At 50.2% G+C, this 23,602-nt stretch overlaps 2 protein-coding genes and 1 long non-coding RNA gene across 3 annotated transcripts in view; all 3 read left to right on the plus strand.

Moving 5' to 3' along the window:
• cnpy4 (canopy FGF signaling regulator 4) overlaps positions 1–6,976 on the plus strand; it is a 34,056-nt gene extending 27,080 nt beyond the window's left edge. Inside the window, exons 5-6 of the mRNA XM_072493339.1 lie at positions 1,994–2,111; positions 4,088–6,976. Of these exons, the coding sequence (XP_072349440.1) occupies positions 1,994–2,111; positions 4,088–4,275 (306 nt within the window). The 3' untranslated portion in view covers positions 4,276–6,976. The remainder of the gene's footprint in view (positions 1–1,993; positions 2,112–4,087) is intronic.
• Positions 6,977–8,269: 1,293 nt separating this feature from the next.
• Positions 8,270–23,349, plus strand: LOC140404682 (uncharacterized). The gene is made up of 2 exons (XR_011938549.1): positions 8,270–8,718; positions 19,686–23,349. It is a non-coding gene; the product is annotated as an uncharacterized lncRNA (long non-coding RNA).
• Positions 16,645–17,307, plus strand: mblac1 (metallo-beta-lactamase domain containing 1). Its single transcript, XM_072493340.1, is given in 4 exon segments — positions 16,645–16,952; positions 16,955–17,061; positions 17,063–17,080; positions 17,082–17,307. Coding segments are annotated over 4 exon segments (657 nt in total). The 5' UTR covers position 16,645; the 3' UTR covers position 17,307.
• Positions 23,350–23,602: the final 253 nt, after the last annotated feature.

Genomic DNA, 23,602 nt, shown 5'->3' on the forward strand with positions numbered 1-23,602 from the left:
GTAGCGTCTGTGGTACGAGAGATTAAATCCCAAAACGGTTGAAATGAAAATCGCTCACTGTCTCAGGTAGGCTTCAAATGAAGTTACTGTGAAAAGCCCCTAGTCGCCACATTCCGGCGCCTGTTTGGGTTCTTGCCGCGAGTGGGAATGAGGAAAGGAAGCAGAAAGGATGTGGCTAGAGGAGGTGAGAATGGCAGGATAGCTGCCGTGCGAAGGGAGAGGAGAGAGATCAGACCAAGGGAAGAGGGGAAACAAAATGGAGGCAGAAGTTCCAATCTAAGATTATTAAGCTCTGTGTTAAATCGGGAAGATCGCATTCCGGCCAAGCACCACCCAATGCACCCGATACTGTGCTGCCTGACTGTGGTATTATCAGGTATTACAGTACCCGAGAGGCTGAAGACCATTGGTTAAACCTAGGAGTTTATCATTGGCTGTTTGGTATGTTCAAGAAGGGGAGTAGAGACAACCCCGGTACCTATAGACCAGTGAGCCTTACTTCTGTTGTGGGCAAAATCTTGGAAAGGTTTATAAGAGATAGGATGTATAATCATCTGGAAAGGAATAATTTGATGAGAGATAGTCAACACGGTTTTGTGAAGGGTAGGTCGTGCCTCACAAACCTTATTGAGTTCTTTGAGAGGTGGATGAGGGTAAAGCAGTTGATGTGGTGTATATGGCTTTCAGTAAAGCGTTTGATAAGGTTCCCCACGGTAGGCTACTGCAGAAAATACGGAGGCATGGGGTTCAGGGTGATTTAGCAGTTTTGATCAGAAATTGGCTAGCTGGAAGAAGACAAAGGGTGGTGGTTGATGGGAAATGTTCAGACTGGAGTCCAGTTACCAGTGGTGTACCACAAGAATCTGTTTGGGGCCACTGCTGTTTGTCATTTTTATAAATGACCTGGAGGAGGGCGTAGAAGGATGGGTGAGTAAATGTGCAGATGACACTAAAGTCGGTCGAGCTGTGGACAGTGCGGAAGGATGTTACAAGTTACAGAGGGACATAGATAAGCTGCAGGGCTGGGCTGAGAGGTGGCAAATGGAGTTTAATGCAGAAAAGTGTGAGGTGATTCATTTTGGAAGGAATAACAGGAAGACAGAGTACTGGGCTAATGGTAAGATTCTTGGCAGTGTGGATGAGCAGAGAGATCTCGGTGTCCATGTACATAGATCCCTGAAAGTTGCCACCCAGGTTGAGAGGGTTGTTAAGAAGGCGTACGGTGTGTTAGCTTTTATTGGTAGAGGGATTGAGTTTCGGAGTCATGAGGTCATGTTGCAGCTGTACAAAACTCTGGTGCGGCCGCATTTGGAGTATTGCGTGCAATTCTGGTCGCCACATTATAGGAAGGATGTGGAGGCATTGGAAAGGGTGCAGAGGAGATTTACCAGAATGTTGCCTGGTATGGAGGGAAGATCTTATGAGGAAAGGCTGAGGGACTTGAGGCTGTTTTCGTTAAAGAGAAGAAGGTTAAGAGGTGACTTAATTGAGGCATAAAAGATGATCAGAGGATTGGATAGGGTGGACAGTAAGAGCCTTTTTCCTCGGATGGTGATGTCTAGCACGAGGGGACATAGCTTTAAATTGAGGGGAGATAGATATAAGACAGATGTCAGAGGTAGGTTCTTTACTCAGAGAGTAGTAAGGGCGTGGAATGCACTGCCTGCAACAGTAGTGGACTCGCCAACACTAAGCGCATTCAAATGGTCATTGGATAGACATATGGACGATAAGGGAATAGTGTAGATGGGCTTTAGCGTGGTTTCACAGGTCGGCGCAACATCGAGGGCCGAAGGGCCTGTACTGCGCTGTAATGTTCTATGTAGCTCCGCCCTGACAGGCGGGGTATAAGAACCGGTGCCGTCCCAGCAGCCCTCTTTCTGTACCGAAGCTGCTGGGGAACAGTTCTAGTCGATTAAAGCCTTCAGTTATGTTACTACCTCGTCTTTGATTGTAATTGATCGTGCATCACTGACGTTTGCCCCTTTTTCAGTGCGAGAACATGTTGGAGCGGTACGAGGAGGTAGTGGAGGACTGGTACTTTCGCCACCAGGACCTGAATCTGGAGCGGTTTCTCTGCATGTCCCATGTGCTGGCAGAGGACGATCGAGGTCAGTCTGGGGTGGGGGTCGGGTTGCGTTTTTCTTTTCGTTTCCCAACCTTCTCTGCCCTTGCTTGTCCCTGTTTTGGGCGCAGACTCCTGGCGTGGATGCAGTCCCATCGGTGGTTTGAGCAGGTTAACATAACGGCTGCTTTTGGATCATCCGTCGGAACGTTTAAAAAGGAATTGGAAAAGTACTTGAAGGAGAAGGAACTGCGGGGATGGGGCGTAGGACTGGGCGACGAAGGTCAAGGCTGCGAGAGCAAGGAGGCGCCACCTCATCGACCAAGGACTGACGGCCCATGCGGACGTTGGAATTTATTTTAATGCTACCCCCCTTCCCGTGCGTGGAACTAACGCCTGTTTCTTAGATCCCCTCCGCACCCAGGGCAGTTGCAGGTTAAAGAGGCAGCAGAGCCCGTTTTGTGTCTGTTGCCCCATCCCACTCCCTCCACGATATGTTTGCTCAGTCTCTGGCAGCTGGGTTGCGAGGCGGCCGGCCGGCTATCGAAAGCCTCAATGCTGGCGTGAGAGAGAGAGAGTCATCTTTTCATAGAATCCCGGAGGGAGGCTATTCAGCCCATCGGACGTGTGTGCTGGCCCTTTCAAAAAACAATCCGGTTATTCCCGCTGCCCTGCTCTTCTCCCCCTATCCCTGCTATTCCTTCTCTTTCAAGGATTTATCCGATTCCTCTCTGAACATTCCTGTCGGATCTGCAGGCACGTTCCAAATTCTAACCACCCGCTGGGTGAAACCGCTTCCTGCTTGTGCCACCTCCTACTCCGTGATCTCTGGTGATTGCTCCGTTGAGCTATTGGAAGCCGTTTAACTCCTAGTGATTTTAAATGATTAAACCTTGCCTTAGACCACAAGACATAGGAGCAGAATTAGGCTACTTGGCACCGCCATTCAATCAAGGCTGATAGCTTTCTCATCCCCATTCTTCTCCCCATAACCCCTTCACCCCTGCTCTGTGGCGGGCAACCCAGCTTCTCCAGAGTCTCCGTATAATCCCGCGCCCCTTCCAGTAAACCTCTCGCTATCCTCTCCAAAAGTTGCACTTACCCATTGGGAATTGGACACAGTACTCGATCGGGGAACGATCAAACTCGTCATGGATAAAGGTTTAATCTTTACTTCCTTGCTTTTCTATTCAGCCTCTCTTTACGCTCAGCCTGTGTCTCATACATTCTCCAACAAGAGCGAATCTAACCATCTCCCCTTGACATTCAATGGCGTTGCCGTCGCTGAATCCCCCACAATCAACATCCTGGGGGTTACCATTGAGCAGAGACTGAACTGGACCCAGCCATATAAATACTGTGGCTACCAGAGCAGGTCAGAGGCTGGGAATCCTGCGGAGAGTAACTCACCTCCTGACCGCCCCCCAAAGCCTGTCCACCATCTACAAGGCACAAGTCAGGAGTGTGAGGGAATATTCTCCACTCGCCTGGTTGAGCGCAGCTCCGACAACACTCAAGAAGCTCGACGCCATCCAGGACAAAGCAGCCCCGCTTGATTGGCACCCCTTCCACAAACATTCACTCCCTCCACCACCACCGACTCACAATGTGTACCATCTACAAGATGCATTGCAGCTGGGGAGGCAGTGATCCAGTGCCGTTGTCACTGAATAGTAATCCAGAGACCCAGGTTAATGTTCTGGGGACCCAGGTTTGAATCCCACCTCGGCAGGCGGTGATATTCGAATTCAATTAAAAAAAATTGTAATTCCGAGTCTGATGATGGCCGTGAAACCATTGTCTTGGGCAGCAAGGTAGCACAGCGGTTAGCACCGTTGCTTCACAGCATCAACTGGGGCGGGGTGGTTGAGGATGGGCGGTCACCTGGAGTGAAAAAAAACTCTCCAGGCGTCCGTCCAATCGCAGTTGGCATCCCTCGCGGCATTGCCGTGTTAATCCCTGACCGTCGAATGAACTGTCTCCCGCTCACCTTTTTTTCCCCCCCCCACCCCCCCTTTGCAGATTGCCTGACTGAAATGTGGACGGGACGGAAGGGGGACCCAGCCAACAGCCAGGAGAAGAGACAGGAGGCTGACGGGGAGGAGAAACCACGGACGGACGGCCGCGGCGGCCAAGGGGACGGGGTGGAGAGCGGCGAGGGTGTGATGGCTGGTCGGGAAGCCGTGCATCACGACGCTGCTGAACTCTGACCTCGCGCCGCTGCTGTACTCTTGACCCCCCCCCGGACTCCTGAACATGGATTGAAAAGCCCCGGCTTTGCCGGCCAGTGACTAACCTCGTCAGTACAGTTAACGGAGGCCGTTTGATCCTTGGTATTATATCTCTCAATCCAGGGCTGTCCGACCGCAGTGTAACCTTGTACCCTGACCACTCCAGCCTGCAAAGGTGTCTTTGGACTTCTGCTTCTTATACTCAGTGACATGGAGGTATTAGGGAATAAAAGTATGATTTTAATCTTTCAACATAACCCAAAGAGCTTGAGGCAGCAACTTGTCCCCACCCCTCACAAGATTAAAAATCATGGACATTCCTTATAATAAAACTGCTCGCTAACTGGGGATGTTTTAACCCTCATCCCAGGGTGTAACCTGGTGTTTTTTAATCTTCCCTGTCTCAACAATGGGGATAGGAGATGGGCAGGGTCTCGGGATGTAGCAGCAGGCCCCTGCCGACCATTTCAATCCAAAAGGGAAACTGGACCGAAACCGGCTCGAATTTCCCGCTACCCGGGGTATCCACTTGATCCCAGAATCCTGTGAAACAGGCGGCCTCTTGAGGGACCAACTCCAGCTAACCCAAACTCCACACGGCACCAACCGATCCACTTCGGGTACAGCCGCGCGAGCTTCCTTGTGTTTGGGCCCCGGCGGAACCTGCGAGGAGAGAGGTATGGAGTTGCCGACGGCGCAAAATGGGCTTCACCTCCGGTGCCCTAAACTCTCTGCTTCTCTCATCTTGCCTGAGAGGTGCACTTCATGAGGTGAGCAGCTGTCTCCCAGCACTGCCCTGAGGCTGCCACTGGGACCCCCCGACCCCCCCTCATCCCAGGTCCTCGGAACCCAACCTTCCCTCGCGCGCTCGAATGTACGAGGCGCCTGCTTCTATGTGCAGGAGGGAGCTAAACGGTTAAACTCCCAGGGGGTGCAGGAGACCATTTCCTATCCCGCAAGCCTCCAGGCAGATTACGACGGTTAACCAAAATCTCGCTCCGGGAGGGCTAGCGTTTTTAGGAGGAGGGTACAGTGGTGATTCTTATACACCCATGTGGGTGTCACTAGGCGTGGTCGGCATTCAATGCCCATCCCTAACTGCCTCTTGAACTGAGGCTACTTCAGAGAGGCAGGCAAGTGTTAACCACGTTGTGTGTACCTGGAGCCACGTGTCGGCCAGACCAGGTAATGGTGGCAGATTTCCTTCCCAAAAGGGACCTTTTCTTTATTCCCCCCCCCCCCCCCCCCCCCCCCAGACAATCGACTCTCGGTCACCAATGTAAAACTTTTAATTCCAGATTGTTATTGAATTCAAATGCTGATGGATCCGAGTAACACGCTATTCAGGATGAGGAAAACTGCCTCTTTTACCACCAGGGCCCACGCCTTGGGAAAACCTATTTCACCCCACCCCCCCTTCGGACCACCTAAGAAACCGGGAGCAGCCATTGGCCATTTGGCCCTTCGAGCCAGCTCCACCATGGAATAAAATGGTGGCTGAGCAGATTGTGGCCTCTCCTCCCATCTTCTTGCCTGTCCCCCATGCCCCTTAACTCCCTCCTAGATCTGGAATCTGTCTGAATCGGCCTTGAACGAATTCAGTGACTCGGCCTCCACTGCCCTCTGTTGGAGAGAAGAACGCGCATACCTCTGCGTGTCCGAACTATAAAGCCCCCCCTCAGGATTATCTATATTTTACCTCTTTGGTCTTCTGAACTCGGCAACGAGTGTAGGCCCGACCAGCTTGACCTTTATCCCAGGAATCAGCCCAGTGCCCCTTCTCTGATCCGCCTCCGAAGCAAATATAATGTCAGACAAGCTCATGGCGTTCCCCTGCCTCGTTCTGCCTGAATATTCAGTGAGCTGCATATAGGACTCGGGAGCAGGGAGTGGTCCACTCGGCCCTTTGAGCCAACTCTGCTAGTCAATACGATCATAGCTGATCTATCTGTGACCTCGGCTCCGGAAAGAAGAGATTGCACTTTCTTTGTCCCCTGTAACTTTGACACCGTAAACCCAAACTGGGTGTGGAATCTTTGATAAACCTCACCTGCCTCTGCCTTTTCCATTCGATAGACCAGTAAGGAATCCATACTGGGTTGCTCCTGGCTCGCCAAGCATAAGTCAACACAAGGCCCCTGTTTTAGGGCACCTGCTGCAAACTAATATAAGCCCTCGGCAACTTAACCGTAGTGTTATCGATGTCTACAAGGTACTCCGTGTGCTGCGGTGGGTGACCCGAGACATCGAGTAACAACCTCCTCGCTGGCTCATCCCGGGCCTGGAGCTCACCGGCTCGGTGAGTTAGCCCACCGCCAGCCTCTTTGTATTTTTATTTTTGTTGTTTAAGTTCCGAAGCGTTCGCTTCAAGGGATCTCGCACCGGACACACCTGTGAAAGGAACTGCCGGGTACAGGATGGTGCGGGTGGGAATGTCCTTGTGAATCTTGACCTTATTGTCACAGTGAGCCATGATCAGTTCTTACTAGTGTCTGTCCAGTAAACACGCCCAAGTGCGCTCCATAATATCTCCGTAAACACAATATTTTACACCCATGTGGCAGCACGTTTTGTGACGACTTCCCTTACACCTGGAATTTTGTATTTGTTTCATGTGCTCAGTATTTTTACAGTATTTTTGTATTTGAGGATATAGAACAATAAAGAGTCTCTTTCAGAACATATTGTGTCTTTTGCAAACAGTTTGACCACAACGTTCCAGCCCCTTCCCGCCGGTGGCATCTTCCAGTCCCGCCGACGGTGACGTCCGACCCCCCCCATGGCGCATTCCCTGGCGGGGGAACAGTACAGGGCATGCCCAACCCCGTAACCATTGGCGGGTCCGGAAGATTTCACCGCACGCAAATGGTGAGGCCGCCTCTTGACACCGTGAAACACATCTGAACTGAAGGCTCGCTGATGCCAGAATCAAAACAGTACAGTACAGCAGGCCATTCAGCCCGTCGAGTCTGAGAGCAAGCCAATCTCGCAAGTATTTATGCCAATTCCCTTACGGCAATTATTGAACCTGCTGAATCGGAATTAATGATTATTTGAGATACGAGCTCGAATGGGAACTATTTATCCTGGGACCAACAAAAGTTTTTTTTAAATGCTTTGGAAATATTGCTGCATAGTAACGGTGCCAGTTTAAGGTGTAAAAATCCTGCATACTGGAACCTGTGAAGGTTACCGTTCACTTCATAGCTTCCAGCGACAGTGCTCTGCCTGATGTGAAACTGTCATACACATGGCGGCGTTTGTTCTCCGAGGTCCCTTTGTTCCTCTGCGCAACCTAGTCTCGAACCTGAGTACCGAGTGAGCTCCCTGTTCTGCCGACTAAAACGTAGTACTGGCAAAGTCCATGGAATCCCGAGTGTGCCGAAGGCCATTCAGCCCATCGGGTCTGCACCGACCTGAAAGAGCACCCTACCCAGGCCCCTAACCCGCACATCTTTGGACTGTGGGAGGAAACTGGTTTAGGGGCTGGTTTAGCACACTGGGCTAAATCGCTGGCTTTGAAAGCAGGCCAGCAGCACGGTTCAATTCCCATACCAGCCTCCCCGAACAGGCGCCGGAATGTGGCGACTAGGGGCTTTTCACAGTAACTTCATTGAAGTCTACTTGTGACAATAAGCGATTTTCATTTCATTCATTTTCAAACCGGCGCACCCGGAGGAAACCCACGGCGACACAGGGAGAAAGTGCAAACTCTGCGCAGACAGTGGCCCAAGGCTGGAATCGAACCCGGGTCCCTGGCGCTGTGAGGCAGCCGCGCTAACCACCGTGCCGCCCGCTCCCTCGAGCCTACAACACAATCGTTCCCCGGTAGCCCCTGCCTTAAACCGAAATGCCACGAGCTTTTGAACTTGCTCACTGGTGTCGCGACGGAGCGGGGCTCCGTATCGCCCAAGCCTGTCGGGAGGTCAAGACCGCTTGGGCGTGGTAATGCGGACGCCATGGCGTCGGGGACAGCTGTAACCTCCCGTCAATCCGTGAAACCGACTTGCCCGATTCGGCAAGTTTATGGACGATTCCCCCCACCCCGGTGATCTGGTGACCCTCCAATTTGGAAGGTCATTTGATCTGAATCATCACAGATGCTGCCAGACCTGCTGAGCATTTCCAGTATTCACACTGCTTTGCTCCCCTTGCCTGCCTCTGGTATCAAATGTTATCCCCTTTTCTGATGTTAACTGTTGAAGCTGCCACAATAAATCAATGCAAGTTGTCCTTGCTGAAACTCAAACAGGACCAGGCGGGAGGGCGCCGGAAGCTGGTTGTTCAGAGGCAGGGTTGATCTGCAGGTTCACCGCGGGAAGCCCGGTGTGACTGAAGCGGGCGGGTGGGATTTATTGTGGTGCCTTCGGACCGGGAGCGGAAAGAGGCGGCGGGCGGTTTGCAGCCGGGAGCCGGGCTCAGGTTAGTCCCGGGCGGGTATTGGAATAATCTCGGGTTAAAGTCTGTGGCCTCCGCTCTCACCCGTCCCCGGCCTCAATTTGGATCGCAGCCCGGCCGGGAGGAGCCTCCACCCGGGGCAGAGAGAGAGAGAACCGTCCCGCGGCCTCGGGAGAGAAAATAACCCCGTAACCACCCAAAATACCCCCATAACCACCCAAAACACCTCCAAAACCACCCAAAACACCCCCAAAACCACCCAAAATACCCCCATAACCACCCAAAATACCCCCAAAACCACCCAAAACACCTCCAAAACCACCCAAAACACCCCCAAAACCACCCAAAATACCCCCATAACCACCCAAAATACCCCCAAAACCACCCAAAATACCCCCATAACAACCCAAAATACCCCATAACCACCCAAAATACCCCCATAACCACCCAAAATACCCCCATAACCACCCAAAATACCCCCATAACCACCCAAAATACCCCCATAACCACCCAAAATACCCCCATAACCACCCAAAATACCCCCATAACCACCCAAAATACCCCCATAACCACCCAAAACCACCCAAAATACCCCCATAACCACCCAAAAATACCCCCATAACCACCCAAAATACCCCCATAACCACCCAAAATACACCCAAAACCACCCAAAATACCCCCAAAACCACCCAAAATACCCCCATAACCACCCAAAATACCCCCATAACCACCCAAAATACCCCCATAACCACCCAAAATACCCCCAAAACCACCCAAAATACCCCCAAAACCACCCAAAATACCCCAAAACCACCCAAAATACCCCCATAACACCCAAAACACCCCCATAACCACCCAAAATACCCCATAACCCCCCAAAATACCCCCATAACCACCCAAAATACCCCCAAAACCACCCAAAATACCCCCATAATCACCCGAAATACCCCCATAAACACCCAAAACACCCCCATAACCACCCAAAATACCCCCATAACCACCCAAAATACCCCCAAAACCACCCAAAATACCCCCATAACCACCCAAAATACCCCCATAACCACCCAAAACACCCCCATAACCACCCAAAACACCCCCATAACCCCCCCAAAATACCCCCATAACCACCCAAAACACCCCCATAACCACCCATAACCCCCCAAAATACCCCATTACCACCCAAAATACCCCATAACCCCCCAAAATACCCCCAAAACCACCCAAAATACCCCCATAACCACCCAAACACCCCCATAACCACCCAAAACACCCCCATAACCACCCAAAATACACCCAAAACCACCCAAAAATACCCCCATAACTACCCGAAATACCCCCATAACCACCCAAAACACCCCCATAACCCCCCAAAATACCCCCTAAACCACCCAAAATACCCCCAAAACCACCCAATATAACCCAGTAGCCCAGTCCTTCACGCAAACCAGCCTCCCTCCCATTGACTCTGTCTAATGCAAAGAGCAGCAGTGGCCGAACAGTGGACTTTCCTGCTGTCTCTGCCCGTGTCCCCCAGCAATTGATGGATCAAACCTAATCTTTGCAGACAATATAATGAGTCATAAAAAGATTGAGCCATCAAGCTGTTACCTTCAGAGCTCTGCTGACTAATTCGAGGGAACCACACAAGTTAAACTGTTAAAACTCTTCACTTGCATCAAGCAGCCTCCCACCGACTCCCCCCCACCCCCCCCCCCCCCCCATGTCGACCTCCCCCAGCCTCAGGAAAGATGTCAAACAGACTCTCCCCCTCTTAGCTGGACATGAGAAATCCCACACAGCCACTACTCAAAGAGGAGCAGGGCAGTGTCCTGGACAATATCCTTCCCTCGTCACTCAAGACAAACATTCTCCGGCCGTTATCTCAGCCTGGGATCATCATGCGTCCAAAGTGGGTTGCTGTGTTTCCGACATTACAACGGTGAATGCGCTCTGAACAAAGAAGAACAAAGAACAAAGAAATGTACAGCACAGGAACAGGCCCTTCGGCCCTCCAAGCCCGTGCCGACCATGCTGCCCGACTAAACTACAATCTTCTACACTTCCTGGGTCCGTATCCCTCTATTCCCATCCTATTCATGTATTTGTCAAGATGCCCCTTAAATGTCACTATCGTCCCTGCTTCCACCACCTCCTCCGGTAGCGAGTTCCAGGCACCCACTACCCTCTGCGTAAAAAACTTGCTCGTACATCTACTCTAAACCTTGCCCCTCTCACCTTAAACCTATGCCCCCTAGTAATTGACCCCTCTACCCTGGGGAAAAGCCTCTGACTATCCACTCTGTCTATGCCCCTCATAATTTTGTATACCTCTATCAGGTCTCCCCTCAACCTCCTTCGTTCCAGTGAGAACAAACCGAGTTTATTCAACCGCTCCTCATAGCTAATGCCCTCCATACCAGGCAACATTCTGGTAAATCTCTTCTGCCTCCACATCCTTCTGGTAGTGTGGCGACCAGAATTGAACACTATACTCCAAGTGTGGCCTAACTAAGGTTCTATACAGCTGCAACATGACTTGCCAATTCTTATACTCAATGCCCCGGCCAATGAAGGCAAGCATGCCGTATGCCTTCTTGACTACCTTCTCCACCTGTGTTGCCCCTTTCAGTGACCTGTGGACCTGTACTCCTAGATCTCTTTGACTTTCAATACTCTTGAGGGTTCTACCATTCACCGTATATTCCCTACCTGCATTAGACCTTCCAAAATGCATTACCTCACATTTGTCCGGATTAAACTCCATCTGCCATCTCTCCGCCCAAGTCTCCAAACAATCTAAATCCTGCTGTATCCTCCGACAGTCCTCATCGCTATCCGCAATTCCACCAACCTTTGTGTCGTCTGCAAACTTACTAATCAGACCAGTTACATTTTCCTCCAAATCATTTATATATACTACAAAGAGCAAAGGCCCCAGCACTGATCCCTGTGGAACACCACTGGTCACAGCCCTCCAATTAGAAAAGCATCCTTCCATTGCTACTCTCTGCCTTCTATGGCCTAGCCAGTTCTGTATCCACCTTGCCAGCTCACCCCTGATCCCGTGTGACTTCACCTTTTGTACTAGTCTACCATGAGGGACCTTGTCAAAGGCCTTACTGAAGTCCATATAGACAACATCCACTGCCCTACCTGCATCAATCATCTTAGTGACCTCCTCAAGTTCGTGAGACACGACCTCCCCTTCACAAAACCGTGCTGCCTCGCACTAATACGTCGATTTGCTTCCAAATGGGAGTAGATCCTGTCTTGAAGAATTCTCTCCAGTAATTTCCCTACCACTGAAGTAAGGCTCACCGGCCTGTAGTTCCCGGGATTATCCTTGCTACCCTTCTTAAACAGAGGAACAACATTGGCTATTCTCCAGTCCTCCGGGACATCCCCCGAAGACAGCGAGGATCCAAAGATTTCCGTCAAGGCCTCAGCAATTTCCTCTCCAGCCTCCTTCATTATTCTGGGGTAGATCCCATCAGGCCCTGGGGACTTATCTACCTTAATATTTTTTAAGACACCCAACACCTCTTCTTTTTGGATCTCAATGTGACCCAGGCTATCTACACACCCTTCTCCAGACTCAACATCTACCAATTCCTTCTCTTTGGTGAATACTGATGCAAAGTATTCATTTAGTACCTCGCCCATTTCCTCTGGCTCCACACATAGATTCCCTTGCCTATCCTTCAGTGGGCCAACCCTTTCCCTGGCTACCCTTTTGCTTTTTCATAGAATTTACAGTGCAGAAGGAGGCCATTCGGCCCATCGAGTCTGCACCAGCTCTTGGAAAGAGCACCCTACCCAAGGTCAACACCTCCCCCTATCCCCATAACCCAGTAACCCCACCCAACACTAAGGGCAATTTTGGACACTAAGGGCAATTTATCATGGCCAATCCACCTAACCTGCACATCTTTGGACTGTGGGAGGAAACCGGAGCACCCGGAGGAAACCCACGCACACACGGGGAGGATGTGCAGACTCCGCACAGACAGTGACCCAAGCCGGAATCGAACCTGGGACCCTGGAGCTGTGAAGCAATTGTGCTATCCACAATGCTACCGTGCTGCCCCTTATGTACGTGTAAAAAGCCTTGGGATTTTCCTTAACCCTATTTGCCAATGACTGTTCGTGACCCCTTCTAGCCCTCCTGACTCCTTGCTTAAGTTCCTTCCTACTTTCCTTATATTCCACGCAGGCTTCGTCTGTTCCCAGCCTTTTAGCCCTGATAAATGCCTCCTTTTTCTTTTTGACGAGGCCTACAATATCTCTCGTCATCCAAGGTTCCCGAAAATTGCCGTATTTATCCTTCTTCCTCACAGGAACATGCCGGTCCTGAATTCTTTTCAACTGCCACTTGAAAGCCTCCCACATGTCAGATGTTGATTTGCCCTCAAACATCTGCCCCCAATCTATGTTCTTCAGTTCCCGCCTAATATTGTTATAATTAGCCTTCCCCCAATTTAGCACATTCATCCTAGGACCACTCTTATCCTTGTCCACCAGTACTTTAAAACTTACTGAATTGTGGTCACTGTTACCGAAATGCTCCCCTACTGAAACATCTACCACCTGGCCGGGCTCATTCCCCAATACCAGGTCCAGTACCGCCCCTTCCCTAGTTTGGACTGTCTACATATTGTTTTAAGAAGCCCTCCTGGGTGCTCCTTACAAACTCCGCCCCGTCTAAGCCCCTGGCACTAAGTGAGTCCCAGTCAATATTGGGGAAGTTGACGTCTCCCATCACCACAACCCTGTTGTTTTTACTCTTTTCCAAAATCTGTCTACCTATCTGCTCTATCTCTCGCTGGCTGTTGGGAGGCCTGTAGTAAACCCCCAACATTGTGACTGCACCCTTCTTATTCCTGATCTCTACCCATATAGCTTCACTGCCCTCTGAGGTGTCCTCTCACAGTACAGCGGTGATATTCTCCCGAACCAGTAGCGCAACTCCGCCTCCCCTTTTACATCCCCCTCTATCCCGCCTGAAACATCTAAATCCTGGAACGTTTAGCTGCCAATCCTGCCCTCCCCTCAACCAGGTCTCTGTAATGGCAACAATATCATAGTTCCAAGTACTAATCCAAGCTCTAAGCTCATCTGCCTTACCCGTAATACTTCTTGCATTAAAACATACGCACTTCAGGCCACCAGACCCGCTGTGTTCAGCAACTTCTCCCTGTCTGCTCTGCCTCAGAGCCACACTGTCCCTATTCCCTAGTTCTCCCTCAATGCTCTCACCTTCTGACCTATTGCTCCCATGCCCACCCCCCTGCCATACTAGTTTAAACCCTCCCGTGTGACACTAGCAAACTTCGCGGCCAGGATATTTATGCCTCTCCGGTTTAGATGCAACCCGTCCTTATACAGGTCACACCTGCCCCGGAAGCGCTCCCAGTGGTCCAGATAATGGAAACCCTCCCTCCTACACCAGCTGTTTAGCCACGTGTTTAGCTGCTCTATCTTCCTATTTCTAGCCTCACTGGCACGTGGCACAGGGAGTAATCCCGAGATTACAACCCTCGAGGTCCTGTCTTTTAACTTTCTGCCTAGCTCCCTGAACTCCTGCTGCAGGACCTCATGCCCCTTCCTGCCTATGTCGTTAGTACCAATATGTACAACGACCTCTGCCTGTTTGCCCTCCCCCTTCAGGATGCCCTCTACCCGTTCGGAGACATCCTGGACCCTGGCACCAGGGAGGCAACATACCATCCTGGAGTCTCTTTCACGTCCACAGAAGCGCCTATCTGTGCCCCTGACTATAGAGTCCCCTATTACTATTACTCTTCTGCGCTTTGACCCTCCCTTCTGAACATCAGAGCCAGCCGTGGTGCCACTGCTCTGGCTGCTGCTGTTTTCCCCTGATAGGCTATCCCCCCCGACAGTATCCAAAGGGGTATATCTGTTCGAGAGGGGGACAACCACAGGGGATTCCTGCACTGACTGCCTGCCCTTTCTGGTGGTCACCCATTTCTCTGCCTGCACCTTGGGTGTGACCACATCTACATAACTGCGATCTATGATGCTTTCCGCCACCTGCATGCTCCTAAGTGCATCCAATTGCCGCTCCAACCGAACCATGCGGTCTGTGAGGAGCTCCAGTTGGGTGCACTTTCTGCAGATGAAGCCATCCGGGACGCTGGAAGCCTCCCGGACCTGCCACATCTCACAGTCAGAGCACAGCACCCCTCTAACTGACATTGCGTCAATTAATTAAAATTTAAATTTAAATTAAAAAAAATTTTTTTTGAATATTTTTTTATTTATTTCAAAGTTACTGTTGACTATCTGTTTCCTAGCACTAGATTTCTAATAGAAATGCGAAAGCTAAATATAGTACTCTCCGATCTCTGGCTTAGATATCCCTCTAAATTATAATTAAGTAATTATGTTTAATTAGTTACCAATGCTCAGTTTTTTAATTTAGTGTAGAATCCCAACCAGCCACTCAGGCCACAGCTTTTCTGTGATTTCACTTCAGTTTCCCCCCCGACACACACACAATTTGAAAAAGGTACAAAAGTAAAAATGCGTAAAAATCACTTACTTGCTTTCGTGTTAATAATAAAATATGGTACTTACCTCACACCAGTGGGTTTTATTATTAGGTTAGAGGAGGAGGGCGGGTGGGAGACACTACACGTGTAGTGTCTCGGGTTTCCTCTCCACCAGAATTTATTGGTGAGGGTCTTCCCAGAGGTCCGCGGGTCAAACTTCCTGTTCCCGCCTTAAATACTAAAATATTTTTAAAAAGCAGAAAAGAGGGACCGAAAACGGGACCAGGTAAGTGTTTTTAAAGCACAGACTTACCTCCCAGCAGGTCCTTTGTCGGCTTGCAAAGTGCTTTGGGGTGGGGCGCTGGGGTGCCCCGCGGAGGGTGGTACTGGGGTGCCCCGCGGAGGGTGGCGCTGGGGTGCCCCGAGGAGGGAGGCGCTGGCGTGCCCCGAGGAGGGAGGCGCTGGGGTGCCCCGAGGAGGGAGGCGCTGGGGTGCCCCGCGGAGGGTGGTGCTGGGGTGCCCCGAGGAGGGAGGTGCTGGGGTGCCCCGAGGAGGGAGGCGCTGGGGTGCCCCGCGGAGGGTGGCGCTGGCGTGCCCCGAGGAGGGAGGCGCAGGCGTGCCCCGAGGAGGGAGGCGCTGGGGTGCCCCGCGGACGGTGGTGCTGGGGTGCCCCGAGGAGGGAGGCGCTGGGGTGCCCCGCGGAGGAAGGCGCTGGGGTGCCCCGAGGAGGGAGGCGCTGGGGTGCCCCGCGGAGGGTGGCGCTGGCGTGCCCCGAGGAGGGAGGCGCAGGCGTGCCCCGAGGAGGGAGGCGCTGGGGTGCCCCGCGGAGGGTGGTGCTGGGGTGCCCTGAGGAGGGAGGCGCTGGGGTGCCCCGAGGAGGGTGGTGCTGGGGTGCCCTGAGGAGGGAGGCGCTGGGGTGCCCCGAGGAGGGTGGTGCTGGGGTGCCCTGAGGAGGGAGGCGCGCGTTCACACCGCACCCCGGCAGCTGGAGGAATTGAAATTAAATTTTTAAATTCTGGCTAGTCTCCGTAATAATGCCCATGAAACTATCACCGACTGTTGTTAAAAACCCATCAGGTTCACTGATGTCCCCTTTAGGGGAGGAAATCTGCCATCCTTACCCCGGTCTGGCCTACATGTGACTCCAGACCCACAGCCAATGGGATTGACTCTTTAACGGCCCCTCTGAAATGGCTAACGAGACACTCGGTTCAAGGGCAATTAGGGACGGGTAACAAATGCTGGGTCCGCCCAGCGATGTCCACATCCCATTAACTAAGTTTAAAAATGTTTATTGGTCCAGGTATAGAAACAATTAAATTATATTTAAGAGTATGTTCAATTTGGAGCAGCAAATCCATTTGTTTTTGTTTCCTTTGGTCTTTCCAATAAAGAACTGGATATTGTTTGGAGGTTTCTCCCGGTGCATTGACTGATTGATGATGAGCGTCGCTCCCAGAATCCGGACAGAGCCTGTCGGCTCATCCACAATTCTGGGAAAGCAGTACTCGGTCTTTGTGATCAAAGAGGGCTACGCTTACACAGACACAGACGGCAACATGAAGGCAGATGGCACAGTAACGCTGCTGAAGGGGAGACGGGCGGTCCTGGTGGACACGGGCAACCCCTGGGACAAGGAGGCCATCCTGTGGGGGCTGGAGGCTCACGGCCTGGCGCCGGCGGACGTCTCGTTTGTGGTGTGCACCCACGGCCACTCGGACCACGTCGGCAACCTCAACCTCTTCCCCGGGCCACCGTCATTGTGTCGTACGACGTCTGCCGGGGGGACGTCTACCTCAGCCACGACTTCCGGGCTGGCCTCCCCTTCGCGGTCGACGATTGCGTCGAGGTCTTTGCCCACCCCGGGCCACTGCGGGGAGCGACGTGAGTGTCCTGGTGAGGGGCACGGATGAGGGCACCGTGGTGGTGGCTGGAGACTTGTTCGAGAGGGAAGACGATGACGGGAGCTGGCAGGTCCTGAGCGAAAACCCCGAACTCCAGGCTAAGAACCGCAATAAAGTGCTGAACCTGGCTGATGTCATCATTCCTGGGCACGGGCCACCCTTCAGAGTAATAAAGGGAAGTGCGCCGGTTTTATGAAGCAATCCACCTTTGTCCCTTTATTCCACTGCCTGTTTTATAGTTTCTCCCGAAGCTGCTGACTCGCGCTTGGCTGCAGCTGCCCAGACGATGCTGACCCTCGTTTAGGTGGCCATTTTCATGTGTAGGTGCCAACTCTGACCCCGTTCCCTCTGACTCAGAAGATAAGAACTAGAAGCAGGAGTAGGCCCACGGGCCTGCCTGCCATTCAATGAGATCATGGCTGATCTTTCTGTGGCTCAGCTCCACTTACCCGCCCGCTCTCTCCATAACCCTCAGTTCCTTTACAGATCAGAAAACCAAATCTTTGCCTTAAAAACATTCAATCAGGTAGCCCCAACTGCTTCACTGGGCAGAGAATACCACAGATTCACGGCTCTTTGGGAAGTCCCTCCTCAACTCAGTCCTAAATCTGCTTCCCCTTATTTTGAGGTTATGCCCCCTAGTTGTAGTTTCACCCGCCAGTGGAAACAACGTCCCTGCTTCTATCTTTCCTATTCCCGTCATAATTTTTATATGTTTCTCTAAGGTTCCCCCCTCATTCTTCTAAGTTCCAATGAGTATAGTCCCAGTCTACTCAGTCTCTCGTCATAAGCCAATCCTAACTCTGGAATCAACCTAGTGAATCTCCTCTGCTCACCCTGCAGTGCCAGTCCATCCTTTCTCAAGTAAGGAGATCAAATCTGTACACAGTACTCCAGGAGTGGCCTCACCAGCACCCTATACAGCTGCAACATAACCTCCCTGCTTTTAAACTCCACCCCTCTGGCAATGAAGGACAAAATTCAATTTTCCTTCAATTACCTGCTGCATCTGCAAACCAACTTTTTTGCGATTCACGCACAAGGACACCCAGGTCCCTCTGCACAGCGGCGTGCTGCAAGGGGGGTGCTATCACTGGCTATGATCGCGACAGTGAGGGGGACAGGAGATTTATAGAGGATGTCGTCAGGACTGGAGAATTGCAACAATGAAGAAAATTTGGACAGGCCAGGGTTGCTTTCTTTAGAACAGGAGGCTGAGAGGAGGTTTAATTGTGCTTTATAACATCATGTGGAACCTGGATGGAGCAAATAAGAAGGGCCTGTTTCCATTAGCAGAGAGGCCAATGAACTATAGTGGCAGATATAATAAGAAGAGCCAGAGGGGAGTTGAATGGGCACATTTTCACCCAGCGGGTCTGGAGAAGAATCAGCACAGAAAGAGGCCCTTCGGCCCATTGAGTGTGCGCCATCCATCAAGCTCCAATCAATTCTAATCCCGTTTCCTAGCACTTGGGCCGTAGCCTTGTTTGCTGCGGAGTTCCAATCGCTCATCTAAATGCTTCTTAAATGTTGTGAGGGTTCCCGCCTCTCCCACCCTTTCAGGCAGCGAGTTCCAGACTCCCAGCATCCTCTGGGGGAAAAGGTTTTCCTCAAATCCCCTCCAAATCTCCTGCCCCTGACCTTAAATCTGCCCCCTGGTTATTGACCCTCTACTAAGGGGGAAAGTTCCTTCCTACCCACCCTATCAATGTCCCTCATAATATTGCCCCCCTCGATCAGGCCCCCCCCCGGCCTTCTCTGCTCCAAGGAAAACAACCCCGGCCTAACCAGCCTCTCCCCATAGCTGAGACGCTCCAGCCCAGGCAGCATCCTGGCGAATCTCCTCTGCACCCTCTCTCATTCAGTTGAAGAGGCAGAAACCCTCATCGCATTGATGAAGATTTGGATATGAGCTTGAAAGGCCTGCGGGCCAACAGACCAAAATGAGACCTGCCTGGAAATCTCTCCTCCAGCCGGCACATGAACAATGGGCTGAATGGCCTCATTCTGTGCCATACATTTCTGTCGATTCTTTACAAAAACAAAATCCCCGGGGATCGATGAATGGAAATGACATTCTTTCGTAGCCGTGTGTCAGCTTGCAACGGGCACACACTACGGGGGGGGGGGGGGGGGGGGGGGGCGGGTCCTGTCAGCCTCATTGTGTAATTTGTCCAGGTGAGATCTTTGCAACAGCAAACTTTAACCTGAATAGGGGAGTTTAATGTGTGCATGTCGAATCGAGGCCGTCTCTCTCAACAAGGAGGGTTTGGCTGCTGAACTTGACGAGTTCTCGGAAGAAACCTCAATGTGCAAATCACGGGCAATTGAATGATCGCGATTCAGTGACCAGAGTACAATAAGGTGTTATCAGTCCTGGAACATAAAACAGGGGCTGTTTAGCACAGGGCTAAATCGCTGGCTTTGAAAGCAGGCCAGCAGCATGGTTCAATTCCTGTACCAGCCTCCCCGAACAGGCGCCGGAATGTGGCGACTAGGGGCTTTTCACAGTAACTTAATTGAAGCCTACTTGTGGCAATAAGCGATTTTCATTTCCATTTCATTTCACATACAGGTTTCTGGTTACGACACTTTGGTGTATCAACGCTCAGCTTCCCCCATTTGTTTACCCACTGGTTTATTTTGAACTTCCTCCTGCTGGGAATCGGTGAGAGATCTCGGTGGATTTTTATTGGTCGCGCGGAGCAGTCCTGGGCTGAAGCCTGCTGAGACATCGGAGTCAAAATTAAACTTCCAAGTTCCATTTAATCATTGATCTTTCTTAACCTGCGCCTTCACGTTGAAAGGGAGGGGATCGGTACCATCCAACTGCACGGTGATCGGACAAGACTCGAATTTCTTCGTTCACCAGTCTTCCTCAAGCAGATACAGGGAGGCGAGACCCAGACAAGATGGAGTGCAAGCTTCTCGATCAGCTACAGTGCACCATTCCTATCCTGTTAGACAGATAATAGTTTGTTAGCATTTGCCGATCACACATTAACATGATTTGAACTTTAATAGTAACTCAATCGATAAACATACGTTGATTATACCTTCATGTTCACACTATAATAATCTTCATTGTCACAAGTAGGCTTACATTAACACTCCAATGAAGCTACTGTGAAAATCCCCTAGTGGCCACACTCCGGCGCCTGTTCAGGTACACAGAGAGAATTCAGAATGTCCAATTCATTTCACAAGCACATCTTTCGGGACTTGCGGGAGGAAACCGGAGCACCCGGAGGAAACCCACACAGACACGGGGAGAACGTGCAGACTCCACGCAGTCAGTGACCCAAGCTGGGAATCGAACCTGGGACTCTGGCGCTGTGATGCAACGGTGCTAACCACTGTGCTACCGTGCTGCCCCCAACTGGGAAATAAAATGATTTTTCGAAATACCTAGTCTGCAAAAAGTATAATTAATGTTCTGGAAGATGAGTGGACTGTTGAACTCTTAAGGTCATGTCTGCAGATGTTTCAAAGAATGTCCCCATCTGAACTATACCTAGAGAAACATCATATGGAAATGTATTTGTATTGAGGAGATATTTAACAGATTGCAACAATCAAGTAACCATGGCAAGGCCAGTGGCTAGTCATGACATAAAGAATCGATAACCGTGAAAAGGCATGTGAGAAACTGGATTGTGCCAGGGAAATATTAATTAATCTTGAGTAAGTGATTAATATCTGAATAACTAATCACCTGTTGAGCGATTGATACCTTTTTGAACGAATCACGAAGTCTCAGCTGAGAGTTAGAACCAATGAAAATGAACATGGGACTAAACTATAGATAAGGATTTCCTTAAGAATAGAATCGTATGGGGCAGCGCAGCGAATCCCGGCCCTGGGTCACTGTCTGTGTGGAGTTTGCACATTCTCCCCGTGTCTGCGTGGGTTTCACCCCCACAACCCAAAGATGTGCAGGATAGGCGGATTGGCCACACTAAATTGCCCCTTAATTGGAAAAAATAATTGGGTACTCTAAAAAAAAAAATTTTTTATAAAAAAAGAATAGGATCGTATGGTTAATTTCAGCGCAGAATTCTAGTTTTTCCAGAATTCTTGAAGCATCTGTTAAATTACTTTTTTTCAAAGTAATTTTTAAAACATTTTTCTTGTGTTTATGTTTTATGACTTTTTAGCCATGTCTTGACAAGTTTATGTATTATTTTGATTCAATTCTCTCAAATTATCTATATCCCAGGGAACCATCCAAAATATAATTAGCTATCTATATAGTAAACGGTTAGAAGCAATGGTGACCTCACTTTTACGGCTCCTTAATTACAGCTTTAGTAGACACACTGCCTGTATGGATTGTAAGCCAGGATTTCAATAACATCACTGCCACAAATATGAAACATAATAGAAACAATTTCTACATTTGTCACAGAATACAGGAAGCAGTGTGTAAGGATGAGATTCCGAGTTTGCAGGGGAGGTACAACATGGGATGCCAGACAGGAAGGTGTTGCAACATTTCAGTCCAGGGGCAACAAAGGTATGGGCACTTGAACCATTGATTATTGCAGCTTGACACAGCAGATAAATCAATTGCACCAGCGACATTGATAATGACTGCAATGTTCTCTTGCAGTTATCAGGTACTTAGCGAGGCATATATAAAATGTATTAATAGCTCACTGACATTTGGAAAAACATTATTTCATAACCGGCTTATAATGTGATTACCTGATGTGATGCAGTGATCATGGACGAGAACAAGGAGAAGCCTCAGAATCACGGACGATACAGTGCAGAGTCTGCACCAACACATGAAAAACACCTGACCTGCCAATCACCCCCAAACCTCCTACCCCTCACCTTGAACTTGTGTCCCCTCGTAACTGACCCTTCAACTAAAGGGAACAGCTGCTCCCTATCCACCCTGTCCGTTACCCTCATAATCTTGTCCATCTCGATCAGGCCGCCCCTCAGTCTTCTCTGCTCCAGCGAAAACAACCCAAGCCTCTCCAACCTCTCTTCATCATTTAAATGTTCCATCCCAGGCAACATCCTGGTGAATCTCCTCTGCACCCCCTCCAGCGCAATCACATCCTTCCTATAATGTGGCGACGAGAACTGCACACAGTACTCCAGCTGTGGCCTCACCAAAGTTCTGTACAACTCCAACATGACCTCCCTGCTTTTGTAATCTGTGCCTCGATTGATAAAGGCAAGTGTCCCGTATGCCCTTTTTCACCACCCTAGACTCAAAACTAGGGATCAAAAATATAGGATAGTCACTCATGAGTCCAGTCAGGAATTCAGGAGAAACATCTTTACCCAGAGAGTGGTGAGAATGTGGAAGCTGGATAAACACACGAGGAAGAAAGAAGCAGAAGGATATGCTGATGGGGTGAGGTGGAGCGCGGGGGGGGGTGGGGGGGGGGGGGTGGTTTGAGCATGCACTACTCGGGCCAAATGGTCTGTCTCCGTGTCTATGTAACTCTGAAGAACAGTTATGAGGGTGGAGGGTCTGTATTCACTGGAGTTTAGAGGAATGTGAAGGTTGGAGGATTTTCAGAAAATTGGATTGTAAATGTATTGGGCAATTGGGAGTGTGAGTGACTGCAGTGGTCCTGTGGGTTTTTTTTTAAGGATTCTGTTTTGCAGGTCCCGGGAGCTTTTATCAGCCAGAAGGTGAAATTGACAGGGGAATGTGTTTGTCAGTCTGGGCTAATGCACTGCGGTTTGACTGGAGAACAGTCCCTGGGGAGTTAATGTGCTTTCAGTCCCTGGAAAGTCCATTTGTTTTTCAGCTTGGGGAGATGATGCCAGTGCTGGGTGGATCTAAGGGTGAGAGAGAGACATTTTTTAAAAAGTTGTATTTGGGGAGAAGAGTTGAGGTCTGATATGGCAACCCTTGGTTTGACCACAAGTAAAGGCAGTTTTCTCCCCCGGTAGGATAGTTTAGAAAAGAGTGATAATATTTCAAAGCAGAGCAGTCTTGCCTGAAGACGAGGACGAGGCTGGAACAACGCAGTTGAAGCAGCGATTTGAAGATATTCAGCCAGAGTCTGAAGAGGTTCCAACTGAAGCCAAATCTGTTTTATAAAGTATTACTCTAAGCCGTGCTGATTTTTAAATGGATTGATTGATTTTCTTGTTGTTTAAGGGGATATTGAGTAGTAGTATTAAGGGGTAATTGTAAGCTGTTCTTTTCGGCTGTTAAGTTAAAGGGTTTAATATTGCATTCGTAATAAAGTTTTTAAAATACCAAATCCCTATTTCTTTGTGCGATCACTCCTGGGGCGAAACATTCTTTCCGCATTGTCTTACAAATGAACTAAAATACTGGGATTTCAGTCCAGCATTCCAGGGTCTGGTCTAGGATTGTAATAGGGGATCTAATTGAAACGTATAAAATTCTGACAGGGCTGGGCAGACTGGATGCAGGATGGGGAGGGTTTAGAAGAAGAGGACACAGTCTCTGTGGAATTCTCTACCACAGAAGGCCGTGGAGACCAAGCCACC

Source organism: Scyliorhinus torazame, chromosome 31 (assembly GCF_047496885.1).
Source record: "Scyliorhinus torazame isolate Kashiwa2021f chromosome 31, sScyTor2.1, whole genome shotgun sequence".
NCBI classification, from domain to species: domain Eukaryota; kingdom Metazoa; phylum Chordata; class Chondrichthyes; order Carcharhiniformes; family Scyliorhinidae; genus Scyliorhinus; species Scyliorhinus torazame.